The sequence below is a fragment of the Cryptotermes secundus genome, unplaced genomic scaffold (genome assembly GCF_002891405.2).
Source record: "Cryptotermes secundus unplaced genomic scaffold, Csec_1.0 scaffold143, whole genome shotgun sequence".
In the NCBI taxonomy this organism is placed as follows: Eukaryota; Metazoa; Arthropoda; class Insecta; order Blattodea; family Kalotermitidae; genus Cryptotermes; species Cryptotermes secundus.
In genome coordinates, this window is record NW_019741301.1 from 1,310,712 (window position 1) to 1,336,905 (window position 26,194).

At 41.7% G+C, this 26,194-nt stretch overlaps 1 protein-coding gene across 6 annotated transcripts in view; it reads right to left on the reverse strand.

Annotated features, from left to right (window-relative positions):
* LOC111872690 (glutamate receptor ionotropic, NMDA 2B) overlaps nucleotides 1-26,194 on the reverse strand; it is a 567,290-nt gene that overhangs the window by 482,346 nt on the left and 58,750 nt on the right. For 5 of the 6 annotated variants that reach the window (XM_033754794.1, XM_033754793.1, XM_033754791.1 and 2 more), the window contains exon 2: nucleotides 6,642-8,125. The exons of the other annotated variant lie outside the window; for it this stretch is intronic. In XM_033754794.1, the coding sequence (XP_033610685.1) occupies nucleotides 6,642-7,242 (601 nt within the window). In that variant the 5' untranslated portion in view covers nucleotides 7,243-8,125. The remainder of the gene's footprint in view (nucleotides 1-6,641; nucleotides 8,126-26,194) is intronic. 6 annotated transcript variants of the gene reach the window in all.

Below are 26,194 nucleotides of genomic sequence, written 5' to 3' on the forward strand. Positions count from 1 at the left end.
GATAGAGTGCTCTGGGAAATATCTGCGCATTTTTTAATTCACCTAACCTTTCCAGTCGCACTGTGGCCCTGGGGTCGACTCAGCGTCTAACAGAAATGAGTACCAGGAATCTGCCTGGGGGGAGGGTAACGTGCAGCCGGGGAGTAAGGCTGATAACTTTACCGCCATCTGTGAGCAGACTGTCTAGAGAAAATGTGGGAGCCTCGACGTCTCACAGCCTATGGGCATCCACGGTCTCTTACAGGGAGAGCTTTACTTTTTCTTTTTAACAGAGAGGAAGCAGTACGGAGATGGAAAACATCACATAATGATGAACTCCATACTATGAACTTCTCACCAAATATTATTAAGATGACAAAATGTAAGAGAAAGGGATGGATATGGCATGTAGCGTGCTTGAAATAGTCGTGCATATTCTAGAGAAAATTTGAAAAAGAAAGAACATTATGGAAATGTAAGAATATATGGAAAATTAATATATATATATATATNGTGGTGCCTTTAGAAGTCCGTCGTGAAATTTGGTTCCAGCATGATTACGCCCCGGCACACTGCACCAATGTCGCCCGTGAATATTTGGATGCAACTTTTGGCAACAGATCGATTGGACTTGGAGGCCCAATAATCTGACCACCTCGATCTCCTGACTTGACTCCATTGGATTTCTTTCTCTGGGGCACATGCAAAGCCTGGTGTACGCGACTCCAGTGGAGACACATCAGATCTTGTCGGAAGAATTGCAGTAGCAAGTAGAACCATCCGGGATATGTCGCGAATCTTTCAAAGAGTTCGGTATAACATTACCAGATGGTGCAGAACATGTAGTGAAATCGGCGGCAGCCATTTTCAACAAGTTTCATAATGTAAAATAACGATAACATCCCCTAAAACTTATGCATCCTCTCGAAAAAAATTTTGTGGCCCCTAGTCCCAAAAGGAAGCGTTTCCGGGCATGAGCGTGTTAACAAAATATGATAAAATTGAACCATTGTGGTAGATTGAATCTACCACAGAGCCTTGTAACATATTGTCGCGTGTTGGGTGTATAACGCGAAAAATAACTTAACGCCATTTTGGATGTAGCGAATTTATTCCACTCGCTCTTACAATCAAGCAATTTACAAGCTGACAATTGCTGCCACTGGAAGTATCAGAAATACTCCGACGAAAAATAGACAGCTATTGACTGGTTAACTGACTCCCTGCTGGCTAATGCGTAACTCGTAACTGCTGCCTTCAGAACTTGAGAACTAACTGTGAATAGTATTCGCTGTTCCTTATTTAGCCTCGTTCCGGACAACACAGAAAACAGCCACGTAATAGGCACCACTGTTGTCTGACGCCGTGTTTGCCTGTTACGTAATGGACACCGCTGTTATTACCGTCGTCTCTCGCAACCACTTTTTACCCGCTTTGCATAGCAACCGCTGTTTACTCGCGTTGCGTAGCGACCAGTGTGCTGGGACTCGGCTCACTTCGGCTCCGCTCTGCACGTCACGGCTGGCGGGGAGGGAGGGGCGTCATCCATAGCGCAACACGTCACACTATATTTACTTACACTCTTTATATATTTTTACATACGTTTCTAGGCCACTGTAATTCATCGTACGGAAATGAACATCATTATAATTCAGCTCAACACAGCTATAATATATGCAAAAATAGCACCATTCTTTATAAAAATTCATACATGAATCTGGTCCATCTTTGAATTGCCCAAGGAAATGTTTCAGAATTAGTCTATAAAGTAAGACGTTGGTACTTCACTTGTTTTACTAATTCCAGTGTAACCTTTTAGAACCTGATAACAATCATATTTAAAATCCTGAGTAACTTTACCAGCGCATTAACTAGTCAGATATTCAACGGCATTCAATGTCATAACTTGTCGGGTTATCAATTAAATAAAATAAGTAACTAAATACTATTAAATTCTGTAATTTTACGGTTCCTTGATAAGTTTTTAAAGTTTTTAAAATGGTACTTTAAAGAAACGGAGTGTCAATTGTGCGCTGCATTTATCTTGTCCAGAACAGAGTCCAGTGACATCTTGTGAAAGAGATAATGAAACTCCGGATCGCGTAAGAACTTATAATTTCTTTTGAAGAAGGAGTCTGATTCATGAAGTTAGTTCTCTAATTACTAAGGCGATTAGGAACTTAAGATCATTTATTTTGTGTTATTGGAATTTGTGATTGATGGTATTTTCTCTAGCGGAGTTATTTGATGTCAATAAAAATGGTGAGGCGTCAATATATTTACGTCAATCTTACAGGAAACCAACTGCATCTTCTGCAAGTTTTAAGTTTATCACATTCTTCATCAAATCAAAGGGACCCTTAACATTGCAGAGGCTTGACACTTGGCCCACGTACAACAACAGCGTAAGGGAACCATCCTCACTCACTTGAGCCCTTCTTGAGAAGCTGCCAATTGTGCAGCTACTCAACAAATTGCCAGCATTTTATGGAACCCCAAGGTTCATTACCGTGTTCACAGGAGCCTTCCAGCGGTCAATATTCTGAGCCAGATCAATCCAATCCATACCATCCCATCCTATCTCTCTCAGATCCATTTTAATATTGTAAAGTAACCACCATACATGTTAATTCAACACCTCGATTGTGAATTGTGTACAGTCCCTATGGTACTCTGATCAAATGACACATAATGTAGCCTCTAAAAGCACGTACACTGGTGTTCGCAAATAGCTGCGACTGACGTGTGCATGTTGTGCGCGATTATCTCTCGTACTGTTTGCGAATATCGACTCTATGTTTCCTCAAACAAACTGTTCGTCACCGTGTTTCGAAACAAAACTCAAAACTAGGATACATTTGTATGCAGAATATCTGTACGAATGGCTCGGATACGGCTCGCTCTAGGGTGGTCACTTCAAAAGGAAATATTCGTAACTGGAGTTCGCGAACAACCATCGATGAAGTCCAATTTATGTGAACTTAGTTCACGAACTGTCAGCAGAAACCGGAGCAACATTCGCTCCAGCATGGTGGCTTCAAAGGAAATGCTGTACCTTCATTCTGATGTGTAGGTGTTAATTGTTTGGCGTTCATATCTCTCCCTCCCTCACACGTTCACATGTCACACATGACGTGATTCGCTTTTATCATTAACTGGAAATGGAACGAAGAAAATGTGTCAGAACTTACCAAAAACTACCATGAAATCCTGTATTAAAGGAAAGTAAAGTAAAATTGTTCCTGTGTTTAATTAATTAAGCAGTATTCCACGAAGGCGTATCGGGGAGTGGATGTATGTATCCATATTTTCTTGACCTCGGTACTAGTTGGAGGTTGGTGGTCAGCTTCACGCTCCGGCCGTTTTACCTCCGGGGAAAGTGTCCTTGGTACCCTTAGATAGGAGGTTTGGTAAACCCCAGAGAGGGTTTAGACGACTTTAGTTGCCGGAACTCAAACTCCGACCCATCGGTCGTGCAGTCAGAAGCCAGTCTCTATAGCGAGTACGCTATCCCGGCTCCCACTGGAACGTAAAAGCTATTATATTATAGGAACCAGTACAAAAAAAGATGCATGAACAAAATCCACTATTGAATGATTATTTTTATGTTATGCATCCTGTTGTGTGTAGCCTCGCTCTAGATTTACTGGTAAGAGAGCAGCCTCACTCTAAATCTACTGGCAAGAAAGCAGCCTCACTCTAGGCCTACTGGTAAGAGAGCAGCCTCACTCTAGATATACTGGCAAGAGAGAAGCCTCACTCTAGATATACTGGCAAGAGATATGCCTCACTCTAGATATACTGGCAAGAGAGAAGCCTCACTCTAGACCTACTGGCAAGAGAGCAGCCTCACTCTAGACCTACTGGTAAAATAGCAGCCTCGCTCTAGATCTAATATCATGAAAGCAGTCTCACTGTTGATCTACTATCATGAGAGCAGTCTCACTCTGGATTTTCCTGCAGGAGAGCAGGTTAACTTCAGATCTAGTAGGAGGAGAGGATCCGAGAACTAGATACGCTAGTAAGATGACAAGCTAATTCTAGATCTGCTAGTAGGCGTGCTGCGTAACTACAGATCTACTAGTAGGGGAGCAGAGACCACTAATATGATGAAGCTACACAGACGTGAGTTACCCATGGACGAATTTTAGATTTGTAGTTAGTTTATTTGCATATTATTTAATGCCAGAGAGCACAGCGCATAATGCCCTGAAGGTTGTTTATGGTATGTTTAACACGCTGTCACTATCATACGAGTATACCACCTGACGTTGAGCGGCAAGTTCATAAATGAATACATTTTGAAACTGGTGGATGGAAGCAGCGATGCCTTAATTATATGAATGTTCCTTCATTAACTGGGAGATATTGAAAACCACGAAATGTTCTCAATCCGGACATTTCTTGTCCCGGCGGGCATTACAATCCAAAGGCCAGCTGAGAGTATCACCGTCTGAGTAAGTTTAATCGGCATCAGAACTTCAAAGGTCGTCTTTAAGATACTGATACCTGACAGACATACACTCATGGAGCTGAGCCCTTCTTGAGAAGCCGCCAATTGTGCAGCTACTCAAGAGATTCCCAGAATTCTATGGAACAAGAAGGTTCATTACCGTGTTCAAAAGAGCCCTCCACTTGTCCTTATCGTGAACCGGACGAATCCAATCTATACATCTCACCCTCTCTCTCTGGGATCCATTTTAATAACGTCCACCCACCTACGCCTTGGTCTTCCCAGTGGTTCCTTTCCATCTGCCTTTTCCACCAATATCCTATATGCATTCCTCTTCTTCCCATTCGTGCTACATGCCCTACCCACCTAATCCTCCTTGACTTGGTCATTCTAATTATACTTGTAGAAGAGTACAAGTTATGAAGCATACAAGAGGGTGATCGCTACACATTTTACCTCTGTTATTCACAGAAATATATCAAAATTTTATATTGCAGATATGCCTACGTATTATTTTGTATACATCACTGAAACTGGTGTTTTTAGGGTCTTTTATTTGTGAATTTTACAGATCGTGTGGGGCACACGGTAGCATAGTTGGTTGAGGCACTATGTTACAAGCTGGAAATTTGCGGGTTCGAGTCCCGATGAGGTTGAGTTTTCAATTTACCTAATACTTTCAGCAGCACTGTGGCCCTGGGGTCGACGCAGCCTCTAACAGAAATGAGTACCAAGAATCTTCCCGGGGGTAATGGGCGGACGGAGCTTACGGCTGACAATCTTACAGTCATCTTTGAGCCGATTGTCTGGAAAATACGGGAACCTCGAAGTTTCAGAACTTATGGGCCGTCACGGCCTGTTGCACGGATAGTTCTATACATTACTATATTCTTTGCTTTTAATTCTAGAACTTGATATTGAGGAAACACCCTGTATAATGACCAGAAACTGGAGTCAAATTTTTAACGTAAAGAAATCTTTTTCTCGAAAAAGTTGCGACGACGCACTCCACGTGTGCATAGACGCCGAACTTCACGGTATGCTTGGTATCCATGTAGTTCTGTGTTCAAATCTCGATCTGAAAACCAACTATACTAACTTAAAATGTGAGGGCCGCGCCGTAACTCAAGCGGTTAGTCGCTAGCTTTCCACCACGGCGGCCCGGCTTCGATCCAGGATTTCCGAATTACATGGCGTCATACACCACAAGACCGTAATCTTCGTAGCCAGCGCCGTGAGGGCCTAGAATGCAATATACTGCATACATACTCTCCGTGTGCAAGTTCCTATACAGAGTGTCCCAGGAGGAACGGTCGCTATTCAGGGAGGTCGTAGTAATGGTCATTCTAGGCCGCGCCTTAGCTAAAGCGGTTGGCTTCCTACCGCGGCGACCAGGGTTCGATGCCGGGTCTGGTCAAGCGGGATTTGTGGTGGACAAAGTGGCGCTGGGGCAGGTTTTCTCCGAGTACTTCCGTTTCCCTTGCCAATCTTCATTCACCCATCATCTGGTGCTGTTACAATAGGCCAGAATTGGCCGCAGTACAAGAGACTTAGTCCCACCTCACTTGCAATAATAATAAAAAAACTTAAGGTCTTGGCTATTATCGTCAGTTTCTCCACGAAAATACCTGCACAGTAGTTCATTTATCCTCTGCCGCTCCTTTGTACACACTTTATAATTAACTGTAATTATGGAGTTCAATATGTAACTTCAACTTCATCACTGTTTTCACGCGTTCAAATTACTCCAGGCTTAATTGTCGATTGACTTCAAAGTGGGGGACATTATACAAATTTTCAAATTACTTTCATTGTTAGCGTTAAGGAATTCGTAACATCCACTCATTTTTATGCAATGTCATCTGATAAGCATCCCAAAATTCGATGCTGTACATCATAATATGATGTACTAAGTGCCTCTTTGAATATACCGCAAAAAAATAAAAATAGAAGAGACCTTGATTAGAAAAAGTAAAGAAAATTTCTTGATCCTCTAATATGCAGACACCCCCACAGCAAGACAGAGTCATTAATATTTTCTTAGTGACATACTGACGAAATTTTCAGTAACGAAAAAGTCACTGTCCCACCTAAAATGATGTAGAGGAATAAACAAATATTAATTAGAACAATGAAGCAGCTGGTTCGATAATGAAAGCTGATCAAAACTACAAAACACCTGAGAAATGCAGGCTGTTGCTATTCTTACCTGTAGGACTGGGTGTAAGCCTCTTCATGTCATATCTGGGACTGATGTCGTACTTGTAGAACATCTTCAGTTTCTTTCCTCTTGTCCTCGTTTGTAGTCCAGTTATAGCAGCATGGAAAGTTTTGGTGTATTCTCTCACTCCGAAAGACTTGTAGGGAACCACAAGACCTATATGTAACTTTGTTGTAGAAGATGTGGCCGGTTCAGTCACCGAACTTCCTGAATATCCCACCGTCACTGGAGCATTTCCGTTCACAGCGCTCGTCGCTGATGTGTTTCTATATTTATCACTGGAGGATTCCCCTTTAGGTGGTGGAGTTGTTACTAATCTTATTGTGCTTGGATCTCTGGTTCTAGATGCTTCACCAAGTTTAATACCTTCACGATGCCTCTTACTTTCACTGGTGCCTAATTTAACTTCAACTGGTTCACGAAGTCTTCCAGAATTGCCTAATTTTACACCACTATTACCACGTGGCACGATTGTCGAAGTGTTTCGCACGGGGTCCCCGACGACAAGCCAACAACACAACAACACAGCAACATACGTGACCCTTCCGTTTACACCAAGCCAGTATCTTCTCTTTTTGCCACTGTACATAGTTTTCTTTTTAATCTTTATGTCTTGACATCGTATGGAATTATCATATTTTTCAAGGTTTGATAAAATAAATTTCCTAACCACAAATGTCGCATTTTTAAACTTATTAAAAATCTAACATATTTACATGTATATTACCAGTCTACCATCTTCGTTGATCACAACTTTTGATATATTTCTTCTCTTTCGTACGTATTTACATCTCAAGAGACCACACAGTTCTTTACCAACTGAAATGTTTTTCCAGCCACACGGAATTCTGAGAAAAAAAGTGAACGTTTCTTAGACTCATAAATTATTGTTGAGTCGCAGTCAAAAGAGAAATAACTTTTTTTGTTGCAGTCTTTCACTTCAACCTACGCCTTACACAGCAGAAACTGTTGCAAAAGTTGCTTGCAAATATTGACTGTCAAGGTTTCTCTCAACACGCAATTCACATTACAAAATAAACACAATGTACAAAGCTTTACACGTGTCTAATACAGTACATGTTTCAACCCGTCTATCGGAAATGAGCCTTTGACCAGTTATATGTGTAATTATTATTAAACAATGAACTGTAGTAATGAGCCATTAATATTACGACAAAACGCTAATAGCACAAAGATTTCAATCTACACTTCAACCAACGATTTTCACTAGGAAGTCTTAACACACATAAACACAAAATGTGTTCTTAAACGACAACTAAATATAACTTCTTGCTGGTATTTTGGTTTGTTTCTTGCACTTTTGATATTGATAATGAGAATGTTCACCACATTTATGCACTATTTATGTGCTCTGCATGCAGCATGTAGTTCGAATATAATGTCAAGATTTTTAATGCATCACATGAGCTTCTTCTGGACACACACGGCTGTCCTCCTGGGAAACCATGTTTCTGAAACAAAAAATATATAAATATGAGAATTATGGAAGCTCAGTTTAAACAAATAATTTTTATGTGTAACACAACATAATACAACATTCCGTCAATACAAAACTATGTACAAACTTTAATAAAGCGCGTGTAATATATAGCCTAACAAACAAACAAACTTCATGGAAGTGAGCCCTTCTTGAGAAACCGTCACTTGTGCAGCTACTCAAGAACTTACCAGAATTCTATGGAACCCGAAGGTTCATTACTGTGTTCACAAGAGGAACTGCCCCATCCTGAGCCAGATCAATCCAGCCAGTAATACCCCACACTATCTGTAAAATCCATTTTAATATTATCCAAGCACCCGCGTCTTGGTCTTTCTAGTGGTCTCTTTCCTTCTCGCTTTCCCAACAATATCCTATATGTATTCCTCTTCTCATCATTCGTGCTACATGCCCCGCCATGTCGTTATTCTTGATTTGATCATATTAATTGCATTTCGCCAAGAGTACAAGTTATGAAGTTCCTCTTTAAGCAATTTTGTCGAACGTTTACCTGTGCGGACTTTATTATACGCTTCATTTAAACACATTTTGATCAGACTAACTGGGTTCGTGATTACCCCAAACTTTTTCAGAATATTGTACAATACTTCCCTCCTACCTGAATCATAGACTTTCTTGAAGTCTATGATTAGCTGATGCACTGTCTCATTGTACTCCCATTTTTTTCTCCAATCCCCGACAGTTACTACAGTCAGTTTATTCACCCTTCTTGTGAACTGGTACAATAATAGACTCCTTCCACTGATCAGGCAATTTTTCCTTATGCCAAATACGTAATTAGCTTATATTAATAGTACACTGTTAGAATTAAATTAAGATATATATTCAGAAAACGCGGGGCGTCCGCTATGATAGAATAAGCTGTTTATAAGTATATGCTAGAGAGGGTAGTATTGGCATTGCCTAAGCCTTTTTATATATACTTCTTTCAAAATAAAAAGAAATCCAGTGTACCGTGACGGACCGCACGGCGCTACGTGACAGAAACAGGACTCTACAAACGCTGTCTAGTCTCGAAGTCCTGNTTGTGGGTATCTGCAAGCAGATCACCATTCTCATCCTTCACTAAGTTACTTCTAGCTTGGTAACCCCTACTGTACACAGGTCTGTAATATTGTTGTTCATACTGTTCGCCGAAGCTCATTAACTTTTTTCCTTCAGGTATTCTCTCTTCTTATTCCTGAAATGCCTGCTGGTTTCACGTCTTCTATTATTCGGAGTTTCCCCATTTATTTCGCTTGTACCCTATAACCTCTAAAAATTAATTCGTTTCCTTTGATGAAAATATTCTGAGGAACTTTTGTCGAACCATGACTTATGCTTCTTCAGCTCGTAACAAACTAGATTTTCTTTGGCTGAAATTTTTTAATTCTCTCTAATAGTTTCCCAAGCTCTGTTAATATTCACTTAAGTGTCTTAGTGTTACAAAGCTACAGGTATTTCGATTTTTATCCGACATACTTCTTCTCTTGCAGATCCTTCGTATTGTCTCTTTATATCAGTATAATGAAACAGTATTATTTTTACTATTACGTTGACGTTTATTCTTTTAATCACATTACTCGTATTTCCACTTGCAATTCAGTCATAAAACTGCAACTTTTAATTAGCTACATATATGTAATTATCAGGGCCCGGATTTTGATGATATGTCATCTTTTTTCCTTGTATCCTATGCGGTGCTCTTAAATATATATAAATCTCGGATATGAGCTGCTGGTTACAGAAATTTTATAGGTAATTTTTTGTAATTTTTTACATTTTTAGGTTTAAGGTCATTTTCTGGTAAATTTTTGGATTTTTAAGGGTATTTCTTGTCATTCTTGGCCATTTTAGGGAATTTTTCTTCATATGTTTTCTGAAATGTGTATAACATGAAAACGAAGTGTTTTTTCTTTTCCCCTTTAGGTCATTTTCTGTATATTTTCGGTCATTTTATATATCATTTTTTTAATATTTTCAGGTCATCAAAATCCGGGCCCTGCATATTACATTTTGGGTCATTTTTCTGGATTTTTTCGGTCATTTTTTAAATATTTTCAGGTCATCAAAATCCGGGCCATGGTAATTATCCTTATTAGTAATATCGTCAAACCAATAGAATTTGATCTACAATTTAATATTAAGTTTCCTGTCATAGGACTTTAAAAGCGTTTCTACCTACTGGAGTATGTAGCATCTGCTTTAATATTGCCGAGCAGAGTGGCCGCGCCGAACACACGATCACGACGTTCGAGCGAGCAAGGACAGTTCATGTCTTAGACGTCGTGGCCACTGTGATTGGCCCACAACCAATTCACTTAACTTTAATTTTAATACATCCCATTACTCTTCCATCTATGTCTACATTTTCAAGTGATATTTTCCCTTTAGTTTTCCGACCAAACTCATGTATCACTTTCGCGTCTTTCACATGGCTGTTACATGTTATTTTCTGTGACATTATCTCTAAAACTTTATGGGTGGGGACTATTTTTCGAAGTTCTCTGGATCTAGTCCATACAGAGTGTCCCAAGAGGAAAAGTCAATATTATAGAGGTCATAGTAGCGGCCAACCTAAGCAAAAGCTTGTATAAGTACATGTGTCCTATTCCGAACGATTTCCCAGATAGAGCTGTTTCACTGTACAGTACACTGCGCACTGTACAGCCGAGCGACACGCCATGTCCTCACACGAGTTGCAAAGTGCATTGATGCTGATGGTGGAATTTTCGAAATGCATTATACTACGTGAACTGTGTCAATTTTGTCAGTTGAAAAATAAACGCCAATATTATAAACATTACAGGTCGCTGATCTCTTTTATCTCTTTTATCTCTCTTATATATATATATATCTTATATCTCTTTTATCAACAGTTTTGGAAGTGTACAGTGAAATAGCTCTATCACCGAAACAGTTGGGAATAGGACACATGTACATATACACTTCTTTGCTTAGAATGACCGATACTATGACCTCACAGATATTGATCATTCATTCTGGGCCACTCCGTGTAACGCCGAGTAACAGAATTACTGCTAAGAGATGAATTCAAAGTAATTTCGAATAAAGCGGCAATGATACACTCAAATTATTTTCACAGCATTTCACATAAATTCTCAGTCGGTGTCCTAAGCAATATTCAAACCGAGCACTTGTCGGGCACAAGTCTATAGAGTTACGGCTAAGCCAGCCTATTCAGTGGTAATCATAACATTATTAAAATAGCTACTGAATTAAGTCTCAATTTTTGACTGCCGAATGGAAACCGTCGATATATTCACGTTCCCAGTGAACTGCATTTTCACAGAAAGGATCTATGAACTCGGGTAATGCTTGCTACCATTCAGTACAGAACCTTCTGTCTTCTAGTCTTATGTTCTATAAAAACAAAAACAATAAAAAATAGAATATACAAAACTATAATTTTGCCTGTCGTTCTGTATGGGTGTGAAACTTGGTCTCTGACATTAAGGGAGGAACATAGACTGAGAGTGTTTGAGAACAGGGTGTTGAGGAGAATATTTGGACCGAAGAGAGATGAAGTGACGGGAGGTTGGAGAAAACTGCATATTGAGGAGCTTCATAACTTGTACTCTTCTCCAAGTATAATTAGAATGATGGAGTCAAGGAAGATGCGATGGGCAGGATAAGTAGCACGAAATTTTGGAGAAGAGGAATGCATAGGATATTGGCAGGAAAGCTGGAAAGAAGAAGACCACTGGGAAGACCAAGATGTAGGTTGGTGGCCAATATCAAAACGAATCTTAGAGATAGGATGGGATGGCATGAATTGGATTGATCTGGCTGAAGAAACGAACCAGTAAAAGGCTCTTGCGGTCACGGTGATGAACCTTGGGATTCCATAAACTGTTGGGAAATTTTAGAGTAGCTGCACGATTTGCAGTTTCTCTAGAAGGGCTCAGCTCCATGAGTGAGTGAGTGAGTGGGGATCTTCCAGTAACCACTCCGTTTTCAAGCACATTTCATAATTTGACGTATCTTTCTGTGACGGCTTCAGTTAGCAAATATAAAACATGTACCCAATAAACTCTTTTAGCATTAAATCCAAAGTTTTTTATTGTTTATTTTATTTTACAATCTACTCAATATGCATAAATAGAGTAATTAGCAAAAGGGATGGGTGTGTGTAATATTGAAGCAGGTATCATCCTCGGATGATTCTTTAGTGCTTATCTAATGAGATCCTCTGGCCACATTCTATTTAGTCTTCTTTCTATTGCTGGTTGTTGTTTTGAGTGGTCCGGTTTTGTGTGTCTCCGCTTATGCTCTGATGGCTTCTGTTACATATGGTATGCTTAGATCATTGTGATACGTACGAGGGAGCATTAACTAGTTTTCTTAGCGTTTTGGTTTGGAACGTTTGGAGAATTTTGTATTGGAAGGTTCACTACATCCCCATAACTCTATCCCGTAGGTCCAGACTGGTTTGATTATTGTTTTGTATAGGATTATTTTGTTTTCAAGAGATAGCTGTGATATTTTGTCGACTAGCCAATTCATATTTCTGGTTAAGCCCAAGTTGCTTTTAAAACACTGCTCATTCTAGAAGCCCCCCCCCCAGGCAGACTATGGACAGAGAGACTGAGAGGAGGTTGAATAACGTCTGGATCATCCTATATCCCTTCCACGTCTAAAGCCTGATTAGCAGATTATTCCGAATACCACAACCATCACATTTTTGTCTTCGTTTCAAGGTAAAAACAGCCAAGCATTTTCCGACTTCGCATTTAATTTAATTTTTTCAAATTCTACTTTGGCACGAGCTTCCATTTAGCATATACTGCAGAATCTGTTTTGTTACTTTTAATCACCAATCTGTTTATTGGAAACTTACTATTCATAATTACAAATAATTCTTACATTCTCAAGAAAACTGTAACTATAACACAAATAACTTCACGCCAAGTTTTCTAATCCTTCTTCTGGCCACTCTGCTGTTCCCTTGCAACATCGGAAATCAAGGAAAGTCAATTCCCATTGCCGTATTCTCTCATATCCCTTCGGCAGGGACCACGCACAGAAAATACGCTTCTATTGTTGCTTAGGGCAGACCACACATAAAGCAAATCACATGATAGCTATCTCACCAGTACATTGGAGCGCTGATTGCTGTCTAGTAACGAGATATGAGCATTCATTCTATTGTTGCGTGACTTTAAGCTAGAAGGTGCTTATCGCGCCGTTGCCTAGTTGTACAGGCTACAGTGTTTCATATTGAGTGTAGAGTCAGATCTTTCCTAATATCCTCATTCTTGACGAGGTTTAGTCTAGTACATACTCCAATTGTTCCTAAGTACCTGATCTCTGTTGCCCGTATTCTGCTTATGTCTCCTGTATCTTGCTAAAGATTCATTTCCATATATCAAAGCAGACAGCGCCACCAGATTAACAGATTCGTCTGCATTTTCTTCCCTTATGCTTCGTTTTGTGCTATCGCATATTATGTAATAATTACTTTGTTTTTCAAATTTTTATCTACTGTGTATTTTACGTCATCAGTGAAGGGCTCTTGTGAACACGGTAATCAACTTTCGGGTTCCATAACTGCACTGGGAAGTTCTTGAGTAGCCGCAGAATTGGCAGCTTCTCAAGAAGGGCTCAGCTCCATGAGTGAGTGTACTTTACGTCAATTTTTAAATAAGTTAAATTATACAGTGTATCTCAGATGCTAGCTAGCTTAAATGTTCTCGTGAATTTTCTCTTCCGCCTATACTGCAACACACTTTATATTTTAGATGACACAAAACTTACATTTAACTCACTAAAATGTCAGTTAAAATGATCTTACAATGTCATTAAAATATATATTCTATGTCTGGGTACATGTTTCGGGTTCAAATGGCCATATTCAGGCAACGTATTTTGATGGAGCCTCTTGTACTGTGCTTGCTTATGTCAACAGTACACATTGATGTATATAGTCATTATTCTCAGTTTTGTTGTTTCGAGAATGTGTGTTCTTTTGTTGTCTCCGTATTGCGGTTTCTCTCTGTCCTTTTGGGTGTGTCTACCCCTTCTCGTGTGTACCTTGTATACAAAGTGCACCAGCGAACATTATTGACGAAAACGGGCAGAGTGCAGTGGGTTCCATCAAAATGTGTTGCCTGCAGATGGCACTGTGAGGCCGTAACATGTAGCCATGCATAGAATATATATTTTAATGACAATTTAAGAACATTTTAACTGACGTTTTAGTGAGTTGAGTGTAGGTTTTATGTCATCTAAAATAAAAAATGGGTTGCATTAGACGGAAAAGAAAATCGAGCGATGCTTAAATACAACATAATGCTGAAATATAATATTATAAAATATTCCCTAGTATTAACGAGGAATGTTCAGATTTAAACCTACCAGTCCATTTGTTAAACGGTATCACAGCGTTGTGAATTGTGCATTGAAGAATGAGGATCTCACTTCGAGCAATTTCCATAAATACATAGAATATAAATTGTAATGGCACTTAAAGATATTTTAACTTGCATTTTAGTGAGCTGAATGTAAGTTTTGTGCGTTTTAAATGAAAAGTGTGTTGCATTGTGGGAGCATAATATGCTCCACGAGTGATGCTTCAATGTAACAGGATGCTAAAATATAATGTTCTAAAATATTCTCTGGTATAAACTGGGATTGTTCAGGTTTAAACCTGTCACTCAATTTGCAGAACGATATTAGAGCGTCGTGAGTTGCGCACTGAATATGGAGGCTGTCATTTTGAACAACTTTCGTAAATTCAGTCAGTCGTGAAGTCGTTTCTAACGTATTATAGTGCGCATGTTAACTGCATTCGGGCCATCGCATGTGTCATCTGTAATACTTGTATATCATTGCAGCAATTACTCCAGTTCAAAACACAAACTTTCCTTTGTGTCCTTGGTTAAAATTTTCTGATAAACTGAACGCTGCAATTTATCTTCACCGTCATTACCGAGCAGTAACGTATTCAGGTACTGTTATTATACTCCGAATCTGGGTTCTTTCAGAACGTAGTCAAGCTAATGTTACACGAACTGACGGAAACACTACAGCTTTGTCCGACGCCTGGATTTATTGTTATTTCCTCTACGGGCCATACATCTAGATGAAGCGCAATTTTTGTATTCTGGTGCGGGCTACGGGATAGATTTGTGTTCCCTGTGAGACGGGCTGAACACATGGCGGAGTTCAGGCTCCAGTCAAACTACAGAGTGGGGAGATATTCCAACTGTTCCAGACCAAGGGCATCAGGAAGAAGATTTCTTTCACTCCTTACTCTCCTATCATTTCTGCTTATTATTATTATTTTTCGTTCTGTGCTCCAGTTTCTTCTTCTCTTTATCATCTTCTTTCGCTTCTCCACCAGCTTCTCTTCCCATCTTCTCATTTCCTTCTCCCTCCTTATGTACCTACTCCATCCTTACTCCCTCCTGCTGCTACTCTATCTGCTCTTTCTCCTTCTCCCTTTAAGTCTCTTCTCCTCCTCCTAAACAATCTTCCCTCTCCTTCCCTTACTCTGTCTCCTTTTCCTTCTCCTTCATACTCTGTCTATACTTCTAACACTCCCCTTTTCCTTATTCATATCCTTTCTGTATTCTTACTTACATCCTCCTGCTCCTTCCATTCTTATTCGATCTCCTCTTTCTTCTTCTCTCCTTCTCATCTATTTTGTTCTTCCTTTCTCAACTTCCATCTTCTTACTGTACTTCCTCCTCCTTTTTTTCCTACTCCATTTATTCTTTTTCTCCTCCCTTTTTCTTCTATTCTTCTTTTAACCCTTGGTCTTGTCCTATTCTATTTCGTCAGTTTCCTTCCCATCCTACTACATCTTCTCTTACCTTTCCTCCCTTTACTTACTTCCTCTCCTATTCTCTCTATTCTCGGCATTCTCTTTCTGTTCTATCCCATATTCTTCCATTGCCTTTCTTCTTCTGTCCCTTCCCTGCCCTCTTTCTCTCTTCAAGTTCTGATCCACACAAATGCGCCTTCAGAAGAGGAAGGCCGCAAGGCAGCTGAACTGCTATGAAGGCCTTGCTTTAAGATGATGACTGTTACCTCAGAGACATAGGAAACTGCAGTTAAAGTGAGAGGAACACGGGGTTGCGGTGTAAGGAAGAGTAATGTGGGATCTGAGGTACTGACATCCGTGTCTTCTGAGACAAAACGCCGCGTAGTCTTTTGAGAGTCAACCGACGTATCGGGGGAACACGTTGCCTCCATCTACAGGGTGAAGAATAAGCCAAACAAGAAACGAGCATGGCGTTACATGCCAGAAGACAGAAATCTTCACGATTCTCTTACACTAGAAGTAATTTAATGTCACAGGTCAATTAAAAGTATATTTAAATGATATTTGTATCGCGCAGTATCCTGGGGCTTCAATGGAGAGTGATAAAGGAAACTGATAGAAAGAAAGAGAAATTAAGGGCCCAGTTCATGTGACAGAATCCCTATTGGCAATTTAATGCGGTCAGTCCCCTCTCTAATGCAAATACAGAAAATCCATACAGCGAAACTTCGTAATGCGAATCGATATTTCAAACAGGAACAATATAATTGGGGATTACGTTCACACACCATCAAAATATAACAAAACAATAGAAATTACCCCTTTTTTACCCTTAAACAAAATTTATCAACATTGGAAACAGATCATACTATGAACACTGGGGAGTCCATAATGCTATAGAAATAATAATTCTTAATAGATAATGTCTTCCTTCTTAATAATGTTCAAAAGATCATAAATCATAAAAAACTTTAAAAATCCAGAAATATCGCCTTCAAGAAAGAAACCAGTGCAGAGAACAGGGTGAATTGTCTGCGTAACGATGCGTTCTGTTTGATTCCGTTTTCGTTCGCACGTGTTAGTTTTTGTTCAGAAGGGATATCGAAGGAGCGACTCTAATTCGGTTAAACAATGAAGCCAGAATCATGCTCTTCATATGAAACTTCGTATGATCGCAATTTCATAATATTATGACGTATGACCCACTGCTAAGCAACGGTTAGATAAACACGTTCCCACGGAGACAGATTCTTGGCAAGAAGCAGTTTCTGGGTAATGAGTACAACAATACACAACAATAAAATTCATGCAGTGCTGGGCGTAGGACCAATGAACAAGCGGCTATAGTATAAGAATGAAATATTTTCTGTGTGGTCCGCGCCGAGACTGCTGGCAACTGCGCGATAACATGCCTCTATAACAATAAAGGGGTTGTGTTTTCTGTGCTGCACGGCCCATGCCGAGGTAATGTAAGAAAGTCGAATTTCGAAGCTGGCTGCTGTAGGAGTACAGAAGAGTAGAAGGAGTACAACAGAGAATACAAGAATTAGAACTGAGTCAGTTGTCGGTAGGAGATAGCCACGGGAAGTTCGTAGTTGAAGAAGAACTAGAAGTCGGCCTGTGAAGACTTTGTGTTTGATTAGAAGATTTAGTCACAGGGAGACCGTTTAAATTCCGTTGCCAGGATACGAATTGTGAAGACTGAGAATCCTAGTGCGTGTGTAACAGTGAACTGTAAACTGTGTAAATTGCATATTGCTATAGTCCTGAACTGCGTGGATGTATAAGATGTAATAAATCCAATTATCCATTCCAGAACACGTTACTGTTAGTCACGGAACCCTGGACACGTGACAATATACGTAAATCTGCCTATAGTCAATCATCCTGCCAAGAAATTTCCATTATGGAATACAAGGCTTCAGTGTCGTGTCCACAACATTCGCCACTGACTCCTCTCGAAACACGATGTGCTGTTAATAATATGTGACGAGGGGTTATTAGCTCCTACAGCCTGAAGCCTAATTTGGGGATCATTGTCGGCTGTTCAAGACAGCTGCTTCAATATACTGACAGCTGAACTCCATATCTGGAGGGCGTCTCCTCCACACAACGCCAAGACACTCCGCGACCTGGTAGCAAGATATGACAAGAAGAGAATAGCCTCGTAATACGGATATCCTGAAACAAATATGAGGAAAATTATAACAAAAGTAAGAGGATAAAACAGGCATGAGAAAATTGAATATGAATGTGAGCGCTTCTGAAATCAAGAATATGGTCTTCTGCGTTATGATACCGTGCAGTTTGAAGAAATTCCCACGTTTCGGAGGAATATATTGAGTCCATATTCACGGTCGAATAGTAGGCAGAGTAGCAAAGCAGTAAGCAGGCGGTGTGCTGCTGTTTGCGCTTGTTTGACGGTTTCTTCTTGGCTTAGTCCTCGACAAAGAAGTTAGAAATATGTTCCTCCGAAACGTCCAGATATTTCCGAATTACACGGCGTCATACACCACAAGACCGTAATCTTCGTAGCCAGCGCCGTGAGGGCCTAGAATGCAATATACTGCATACATACTCTCCGTGTGCAAGTTCCTATACAGGGTATCCCAGGAGGAACGGTCGCTATTCAGGGAGGTCGTAGTAACGGTCATTGCAGGCCGCGCCGTGGCTCAAGGGGTTAGTCGTTGGCTTCCCACCACCACGGCGGCCCGGGTTCGATCCCGGGTCTGGTCAAGCGGGATTTGTGGTGGACAAATTAGCGCTGGGCAGGTTTTCTCCGAGTACTTCGGTTTCCACTGCCAATCTTCATTCCACCAATTGCTCCACAATCACCCTCACCTATCATCTGGGGCAGGCACAATAGCCCAGAAGTTGCCGCAGTACAAGGGACTTAATCCCACCCCACTAGCAATAAAATAACAAGTAAAAATATATATATTGTGACATGACGCCTGAAAGCCAAAATAGTTCATTGCTAGGCAATAGCTCGGTAAACAGGTTCCCGCCGGAAAGTAACACGCACGCAACAGTGTTATAGTTACAGTAAGAGTGTAGTTCCGCCTGGCGATTACCCAATAAATCGTTTCACCTAATCCGGAACCCATTACTTACTTGTCTCGTTACCAGGACACGTGACGATATGGTCGAAACAGGTATAATGGTGTGGAAATGTATAAATAACATATAAAACAGAAAAAGATTCCTCTTTATGGATATAATAGAATTCAGCCGTCAGCCAATGAGCAGCACTGACGTAATGTGAAACCTCTGCCACACGACAGTCGCCTCCATTCGTCAGGAAACCGAACCCTGTAGCGCTCTGCAACCAATGAGTAGAATGCAGCCTGCCGACATTGGGGCTGTCACTTTTCAACGCGGAGTCTTGCTAAACGAGATTTCTTTTTGTGGGCGCGGACTTTGGGGAGAAAGTCACATCTCACACCAAATCGGGTCAGTCAGTCATGCATGATTTTGTGTCACGATTGCGATGTCTACAAAATGGAATTGTGCCTTCACTTCATTTTTTTCCTTGGCACTACAGCCCCAGTGGGCCTAGGCCTACCTCCATGAACTTCTCCGTTCACTTCGGTTTTAGATGTTACACGTTCGGTAGGACTCCTTGGGCGGGTGATCAGCTCGTCGCAAGGCCTCTAGCTGTACACAAACACAGAAAAACTCACACACACAAACTAAACATCCATGCCCTGATTGGGATTCGAACCCACGATCCCTGTTTCCAAGCGAGCGAAGGTAGTACATTCCTTAGACCGCTCGGCTACCGTGACCGGCCTTCACTTCATTTTCCATTTGAAAAATATATGCTGAGATGATGTCGAAACGAGGCATTGAATATATGCATACACCGAAAAGTTAACCAAGTATTCTTGAGTAACTTAAAATATACTCTAGGCAAGATTCGATTTGTGCCGAACACAGTGTGACATGACGCCCAAAAGCCGGAATACTGAAGTCACAATAGACGTCCATTACCTGGCAACGACTCGGTAAACACATTCCCGCGGCAAAGATACACACAAGCAACAATCGACTAAATTCTGTTGTTATGCAACGGCGCTGTAAACGTGCTTTACCCAAAAATAGAGAGACTGCGTTTTCTGCGTGGTCTGTGCAAATGGTTATAAGGAACAGTTTAGTTGAGAAGAATTGAAATCGAGTTTCGAGACGCCAGCCTGCCGGGATATGAGCTTGGGAACAGAGGAACTGAATTGGGTAGGCAGTTGCAGACTTTCGGCAAGAAAGGAATTAGGCTGTAAGAAGAAGACTTCACGTGTGATTTGAAGCGAAAGGGAGACTGTTTTAAATCCATTGCCAGGATACTACTAGTGAAGACTGAGAACCATAGGGTGTGCGCAACGGTGAACTGTAAATTGTGAAGATCAGTGATAGAGCTGTACTGTCTGTAGTCCCGAGCTATTTGAATGAGGTGCCAATTAGAATCATACAATCCAAAATCCGTCTATAAATTACGCGCAGACGGCAACACGTGACAGTAGAAATACTGGGTCGGGATTTTCTCCTGGTACTTCATTCTTACTTGTCAGTACTCGTCGCACCCACTGCTCCATACAAAGTGGTACAATAAGCTCATTAGTGGCCCGTGTCCCAAGTGGGCTCAATCTCACCCCACCCTACAAATTAAAGAGAGAGAGAGGAACCGAATCTACGAGTACTTTCATCTGAACTTTCGAATGAACGAAGAAGTTCATTTTCAATGTCGCCTGACTGCAGAAAGACGAATTACCCCAAGTTAGAACGAAGTATATATGTAGAGAGGAACGGTGTTTTCTGTGCGGTCCGTGCCAAGACGTTATAAGCAGGTTATTTAGTGAAGTAATTTCAGTTGAGATGAGTGAAGTGAAGAGTCGTTGGTTGGTGACTGAGTTAGTGAGATGTTTCCTGAGGTTCAGCTGCTGCCGTGAGAAACTGGTAGCCGAGTCAGGGACAGTTCGAGGACACAGAGGAAGGGGAACCTCCGCCGTCGGAAGCAGTACCGAGCAACTGTGGACAGCAGTGTGCGTGTGTGTGTGTGTGTGTATGTGCTTGTGTGTGTGTATGTGTGTGTGTAATAATGAATTCTAACTGTAGTCACGCTCTGTAGGAAAGAGCTCAATAAATCCAATAACCAATCGAGTCACAGTCTCGTGATTGTGTGATTGTTGATGGATGGACTGGAAAAGATTTTAAAAGAAGCGATCATGGTCTAATTGGGTACTATGCCGTGTTTCGCTGTTCAGACTTGGAGAAACCACGAGAAATTTCAGGATAATCGGTGTTCAGGTCGATATTCTAAAGGAGCCCCTCCCAAGTACGTCTTGCCAAGACAAGCCATCAGCAACACAGTACGCTGCAGACCGACTGGAACAATGTTCCGAGCTTCGTTTCGACAGCTGATGCGGGGCGGCGAGATAAGTGACCCAACATCTCAACACCTTAACTATGACGATGTCGTGAAACAAGACCTCGAAGGGCGTATTCTTGCGACGTCAATTTATTATTCTTCCACGTAAATAAAATTCAACGTAATTATAACACTAAATGTTGAACAAGTAATTTCACAATCGTCTCACTAGACTGTCGAACTGCAGAACTGTCCATCTCTCCATGCTGGCTAACCACTGGCTTCTGTCAACACCACTGCCTTCTATCGGCACCACTGCCCCCTGCTCGTTCCTCAGCTCTGCTTGTTATATTTCAAATCGGAGAAGCGGGAACCGTCCCCTCCAGCAGAATATCTACTGTTACGTCACAGCGGAGAATTATTTTATTTGCTGTCTCGTTGGCTAGCACAGCTCCTCCGCTGTTGCGTCACAACGGGAAAGTGTTTACTGGCAACGCATATGCAGTCGTGGATCATAAGTCAAGGAATTAAATGGAACAAATCACGATTCCCAACATTCTCCCCACATTAGTCATTCCAAAGGATTGAGCGGCTGCACTGGACGACTGATTCTCGTTGTGTTCGTTTTCCGAAGGACAGTTCGGATCTGGTTGTCTCTTTCTGGACACATTTCTTCAGTCCTAGTCTTCTTCCATATGTGCCTTGGCTCGCTAACACCAGACGTTTCCACCGGCTCCCCACCAAACCTCACGTGTCACAACAAATTTCCAAAGTATTTCACTTTCTCGCCACTCCGGTAATACAAATGAGGCGGGAGTGTTTCAGTTCCATTCTCGTTACCCCCCCCCGTAATGCAAATGAGGCGGGAGTGCTTCAATTCCATTCACGAGAGCCNCTTGAATCCGCGACCTTCCGGCTTGTAGCATAGTGGCCCAACCGACTTAAGGGGGTGTTATCCTTTCCGCTGATAATGGTGCTTCGATTTGTTGTAGCTCCGCAATGCAGGCGATTCGAGCTTCAATTCCATTCTCGAGAGCCCCCTCCCCCCGTAATGCAAACGGGTCGGGAGTTGTTAATTTTGCGATATAGAACACGAATAACGTATCTAATTGAAACACTAATGGATTATACGTTATACATTCCGTCGAGTGTTCGCGTTTCATCTTGTCGCCGTAGCACAGCACGTCCTCATGTTGCTGATGAAGGTGACGGCCTACAGATAGGGACATGAGGTGGTGTAACTATGTTGCAGGATGTTAAGCCTACGCAAAGACGTCGAGTTATCCGATGGTAGGCGAGATAATAATATTGAAATTGTTGTGCAAGAAATATGATAGGGGTGATTTCGTCTGCTAAGAAACGGGCTCTTTGTGAACAAGTAATGAACATGAGTATTTTATAAAAAGGGGAACTTCCATGAATGGCTACAGTTCTACTGCTTCTCAACAAAGATCCCATGAAGTGCGTGAGTCCAGTAGGTTAACCAGATAAGTAGATGTGAGGAAGTGAGTGAAGAACTGTTGCCATTATTTGTCTAAAATATTAAACGTGGATATGTTCCAAATGACAGAGCAAACGATGCACATGTTGAGCTTGCAGTACTTACGGTCTCCTTTGTTGTGACGCCGTGCAGTCTGGAAACAGCAAGCATTTCTAATGGAGCTACCGTCTACATCTTCAGGGTAGAAGAATAAGATAGTAAGTTAAAATTGCTTCCTGCTTATTCGGGGTTTCTTGCTTGGCTTACTCTTTGACCCTGAAAACGGAGGCGATAAGTTCCTCAGAAACCTCGGACATTTTCCGGACTACATTGCGGTATAAGTCTTCAGGATAGCCGGTGTCCCAACAGAGATTCGAACCAAGCACATCTCGAATACATTTATAAGACAATATCATTATTTTGCATAGAGTCATGGCCGTTATTTGAGCCAGGATAATTTGTTGAGCATAGCAACGGGTTACAGGCTGGACGGACGGGGTTCGATTCTCGGCAATTGGAAGAGATCTGTCTTTTCTCCATAAAGTTATGATCTCCTCTGGGTCCTAGCCAGCCTCTTACACAAGCGGTACTGATACCTGCATACCTTGGGGGTAAAGCGGCAGTAGCGTGAAGCTAACTACAACATGCATTCAGTATGAGGTTTGGAATGGTGCAGCTATACCTCCATTCTCTCGTACGCTTTCATGGCGTGCTGATTAATTAATTGAAGCCCAGATATAACTTCACCTATGCCATGGCTTTTATTTGTGAGAACCTGAGGCAACGAACATGGAAACAGCGAGCAGCCTTCGTCGAGACCTGCATATAAACTATCTCGTCTCCGATTTTTCGTCAGTTCACTGAAGCAATTAAAATATGTTCATCCAGTTACGCAATTGATTAAATTAAATTGAATTTATCGTACCTGTACAGCAGTATAGTTGAGAGAGGGAAATGATACGCTGAATTTTAATCAAGAACAGATTGGGAAGTAAACGAACTGGGAGCTTGTGTTCGCTTCTCACGCTGTATGATTTGAAACTCTTTAACTTTACTTGTTGCAGCAGTTTTAATAGATCTCTACCGTAACTTAATTTTTTAGCAGAAGTATCCGACGAAATCTGCGAAAAAAGAACGCCATCTGCAGCACACAGCTTCTTTTCTTCCATTCTTCTTTATCTTCGCCTAAGTATTTATCCAGTCTTTTCCTCCACTCTCCTGTACATCTTCTCATAAGTACTTATCCAGTCTTCTTGTCCACTCTTGTGTCCATCTTCGCAAAAGTACTTATTCAGTCTTTCCTCCACTCTCCTGTACATCTTCGCAGAAGTACTTATCCAGTCTTTTCCTCCACTCTTCTGTACATCTTCGCATAAGCACTCGTCCAGTCTTCTCGTCCACTCTTGTGTCCATCTTCGCATAAGCACTTCTCCAGTCTTTTCCTCCACCCTTCTGTACGTCTTCGCAAAAGCACTCGTTCAGTGTTTTCTTCCACTCTTTTGTACATTCTCTTCCCCTAAACTATGCAACTCGCACTTGTTCTCCTTAATAATCTCATATAGGATGTTTTCACTTCTTATCTCCAAGGGAACCCACTGCTATCCCAGAGCAGAGCACTCCGCGCTACTGTAAGTCATGACAGGTGCATACTTGTCCGCGAATTGCACGTGACTTTGTAAATTCCGTATGTGTATGACTACTAATCTACCACTTCTCTGTGAGCGCTGCAGTCCATGATGAAACTTGGCTTATGATTTACAGTTTCTTAAACATGTTGACAGACTCTAGGACTTCTTGGGCGGGGGATCAGCCCGCACCAAGGCCGATACCTACACAGGACAACACAAACAGAAGCAATGCAGGCAAACATCAATGCCTCTAGTGGAATTCGAACCCACGACCCCGGTGTTTGAGCGAGAGATTGTAGTTCATGCATTAGGTCGCGCGGGCACTGTAATCTGCTTACGTACATAACTACACAACTAAAGCATGCAGGACACAGGTTAAGTAATCCTATACCATGCAAATCCAAATGTACGTACATGGTACTGGACAAGAAGGAGCCAGGCATAAAAAACATGTTTCTTACACGGCCTAGGACCGTTCAGCTGACTAATCGCAGTTTCAGAGTAATTACGTAAGTCAAGGAATTAGCTGCTGCACAAGCCTGCATCGACAAAAATCCCTGTATATTTTGTATAAATGTTAGTTGGTGGAGGAGCACGCGCTATCGTACTTGTTTCAGGCACTATGCTACAAGCCCGAAGGTCGCGGGTTAGAGTAGCAAGGAGGTGAATTGTTTTCGATTTATCTAATACTTCCAGCTGCGCTATCGCCCTGGGGTCGAATCAGCCTCTAACAGAAATGAGTACCAGGAATCTTCTTGGGGGATAAATGGCTGCCGGCACGTAAGGCTGACAACTTCACCGCCATCTGTGAGCCGATTATCTAGAGCAAATGTGGCAGCCTCAACGTCGCACAACCCTATGGGTCTTCGCCGCCTGTTACATGGATAATTTTACCTTTATTTACCGTATGTGCAGTGACAAGGGGTGCACAGAGTCCATAGACACCTGGACGCCGTGACAGCGCGGATATACTCGTGCTGAAACTAAGGAGTAAAAATTTGGCGGCTGTATAGAAAGGCTGATCTCCCGTTCGTCGAAGAGGAGGCTCCATTTCGAAGCACGTACATGTCTAGGAGACAATAAAAATATTGATCATTAATCTAGAGGAGACTGAACCCAGGAAGACCCTGCTGGCGAAACCACCAGCAATTTAACAGGCCGCTCGACTGCTGTACCACTGCCGTAAGGTAAAGGTAAAGGTGTTCCTATGCTTAATTAATTAAGCATTATGCCATTAAGACATAAGGGGAGTGAAGGTACAGATCAGGCAGTGTTGACTTTTGCACTAGATGGACGAGAGTGGTCAGCTTCAGGCCCCGGCCGCTTTAACCCCTTGGAAGGAGCCCCTGATACCGTTAGATAGGTAGCTGAGTGGGCCCCAGAGTCTTTCTGAAAGCTGTGGTGAAGAGAAAAAATCTAATGTCCCTTGCCGGGAATCGACACCTGGTACGCTCTGCCTTACACTCGTTGAATTCATAATAACTGGAGAAACTAATTTGTTTCCCATTTACTCTCGGGAGCCGTGGAGAAATAAACATAAGAACTGCAACTTTGCCTCTTCTGTAAGCTTATGAAGCCTGATTTCTCACATTAAGGAACCTATCGCGTTGGGTCAGCGGCCATGTCGCAGCTCAGGCGGTTAGTCGCTGGCTTAGCGGCCCGGCTTTGATCCCAGTTCATGTGGAATTTGGAGTGGCACTGATGCCGGTCTTCTTCAAGCACTTCGGCTTCTCCAGCCAACTCTCATTCCACGAAACGCTCCACACTCATTAATAATTCTGTTA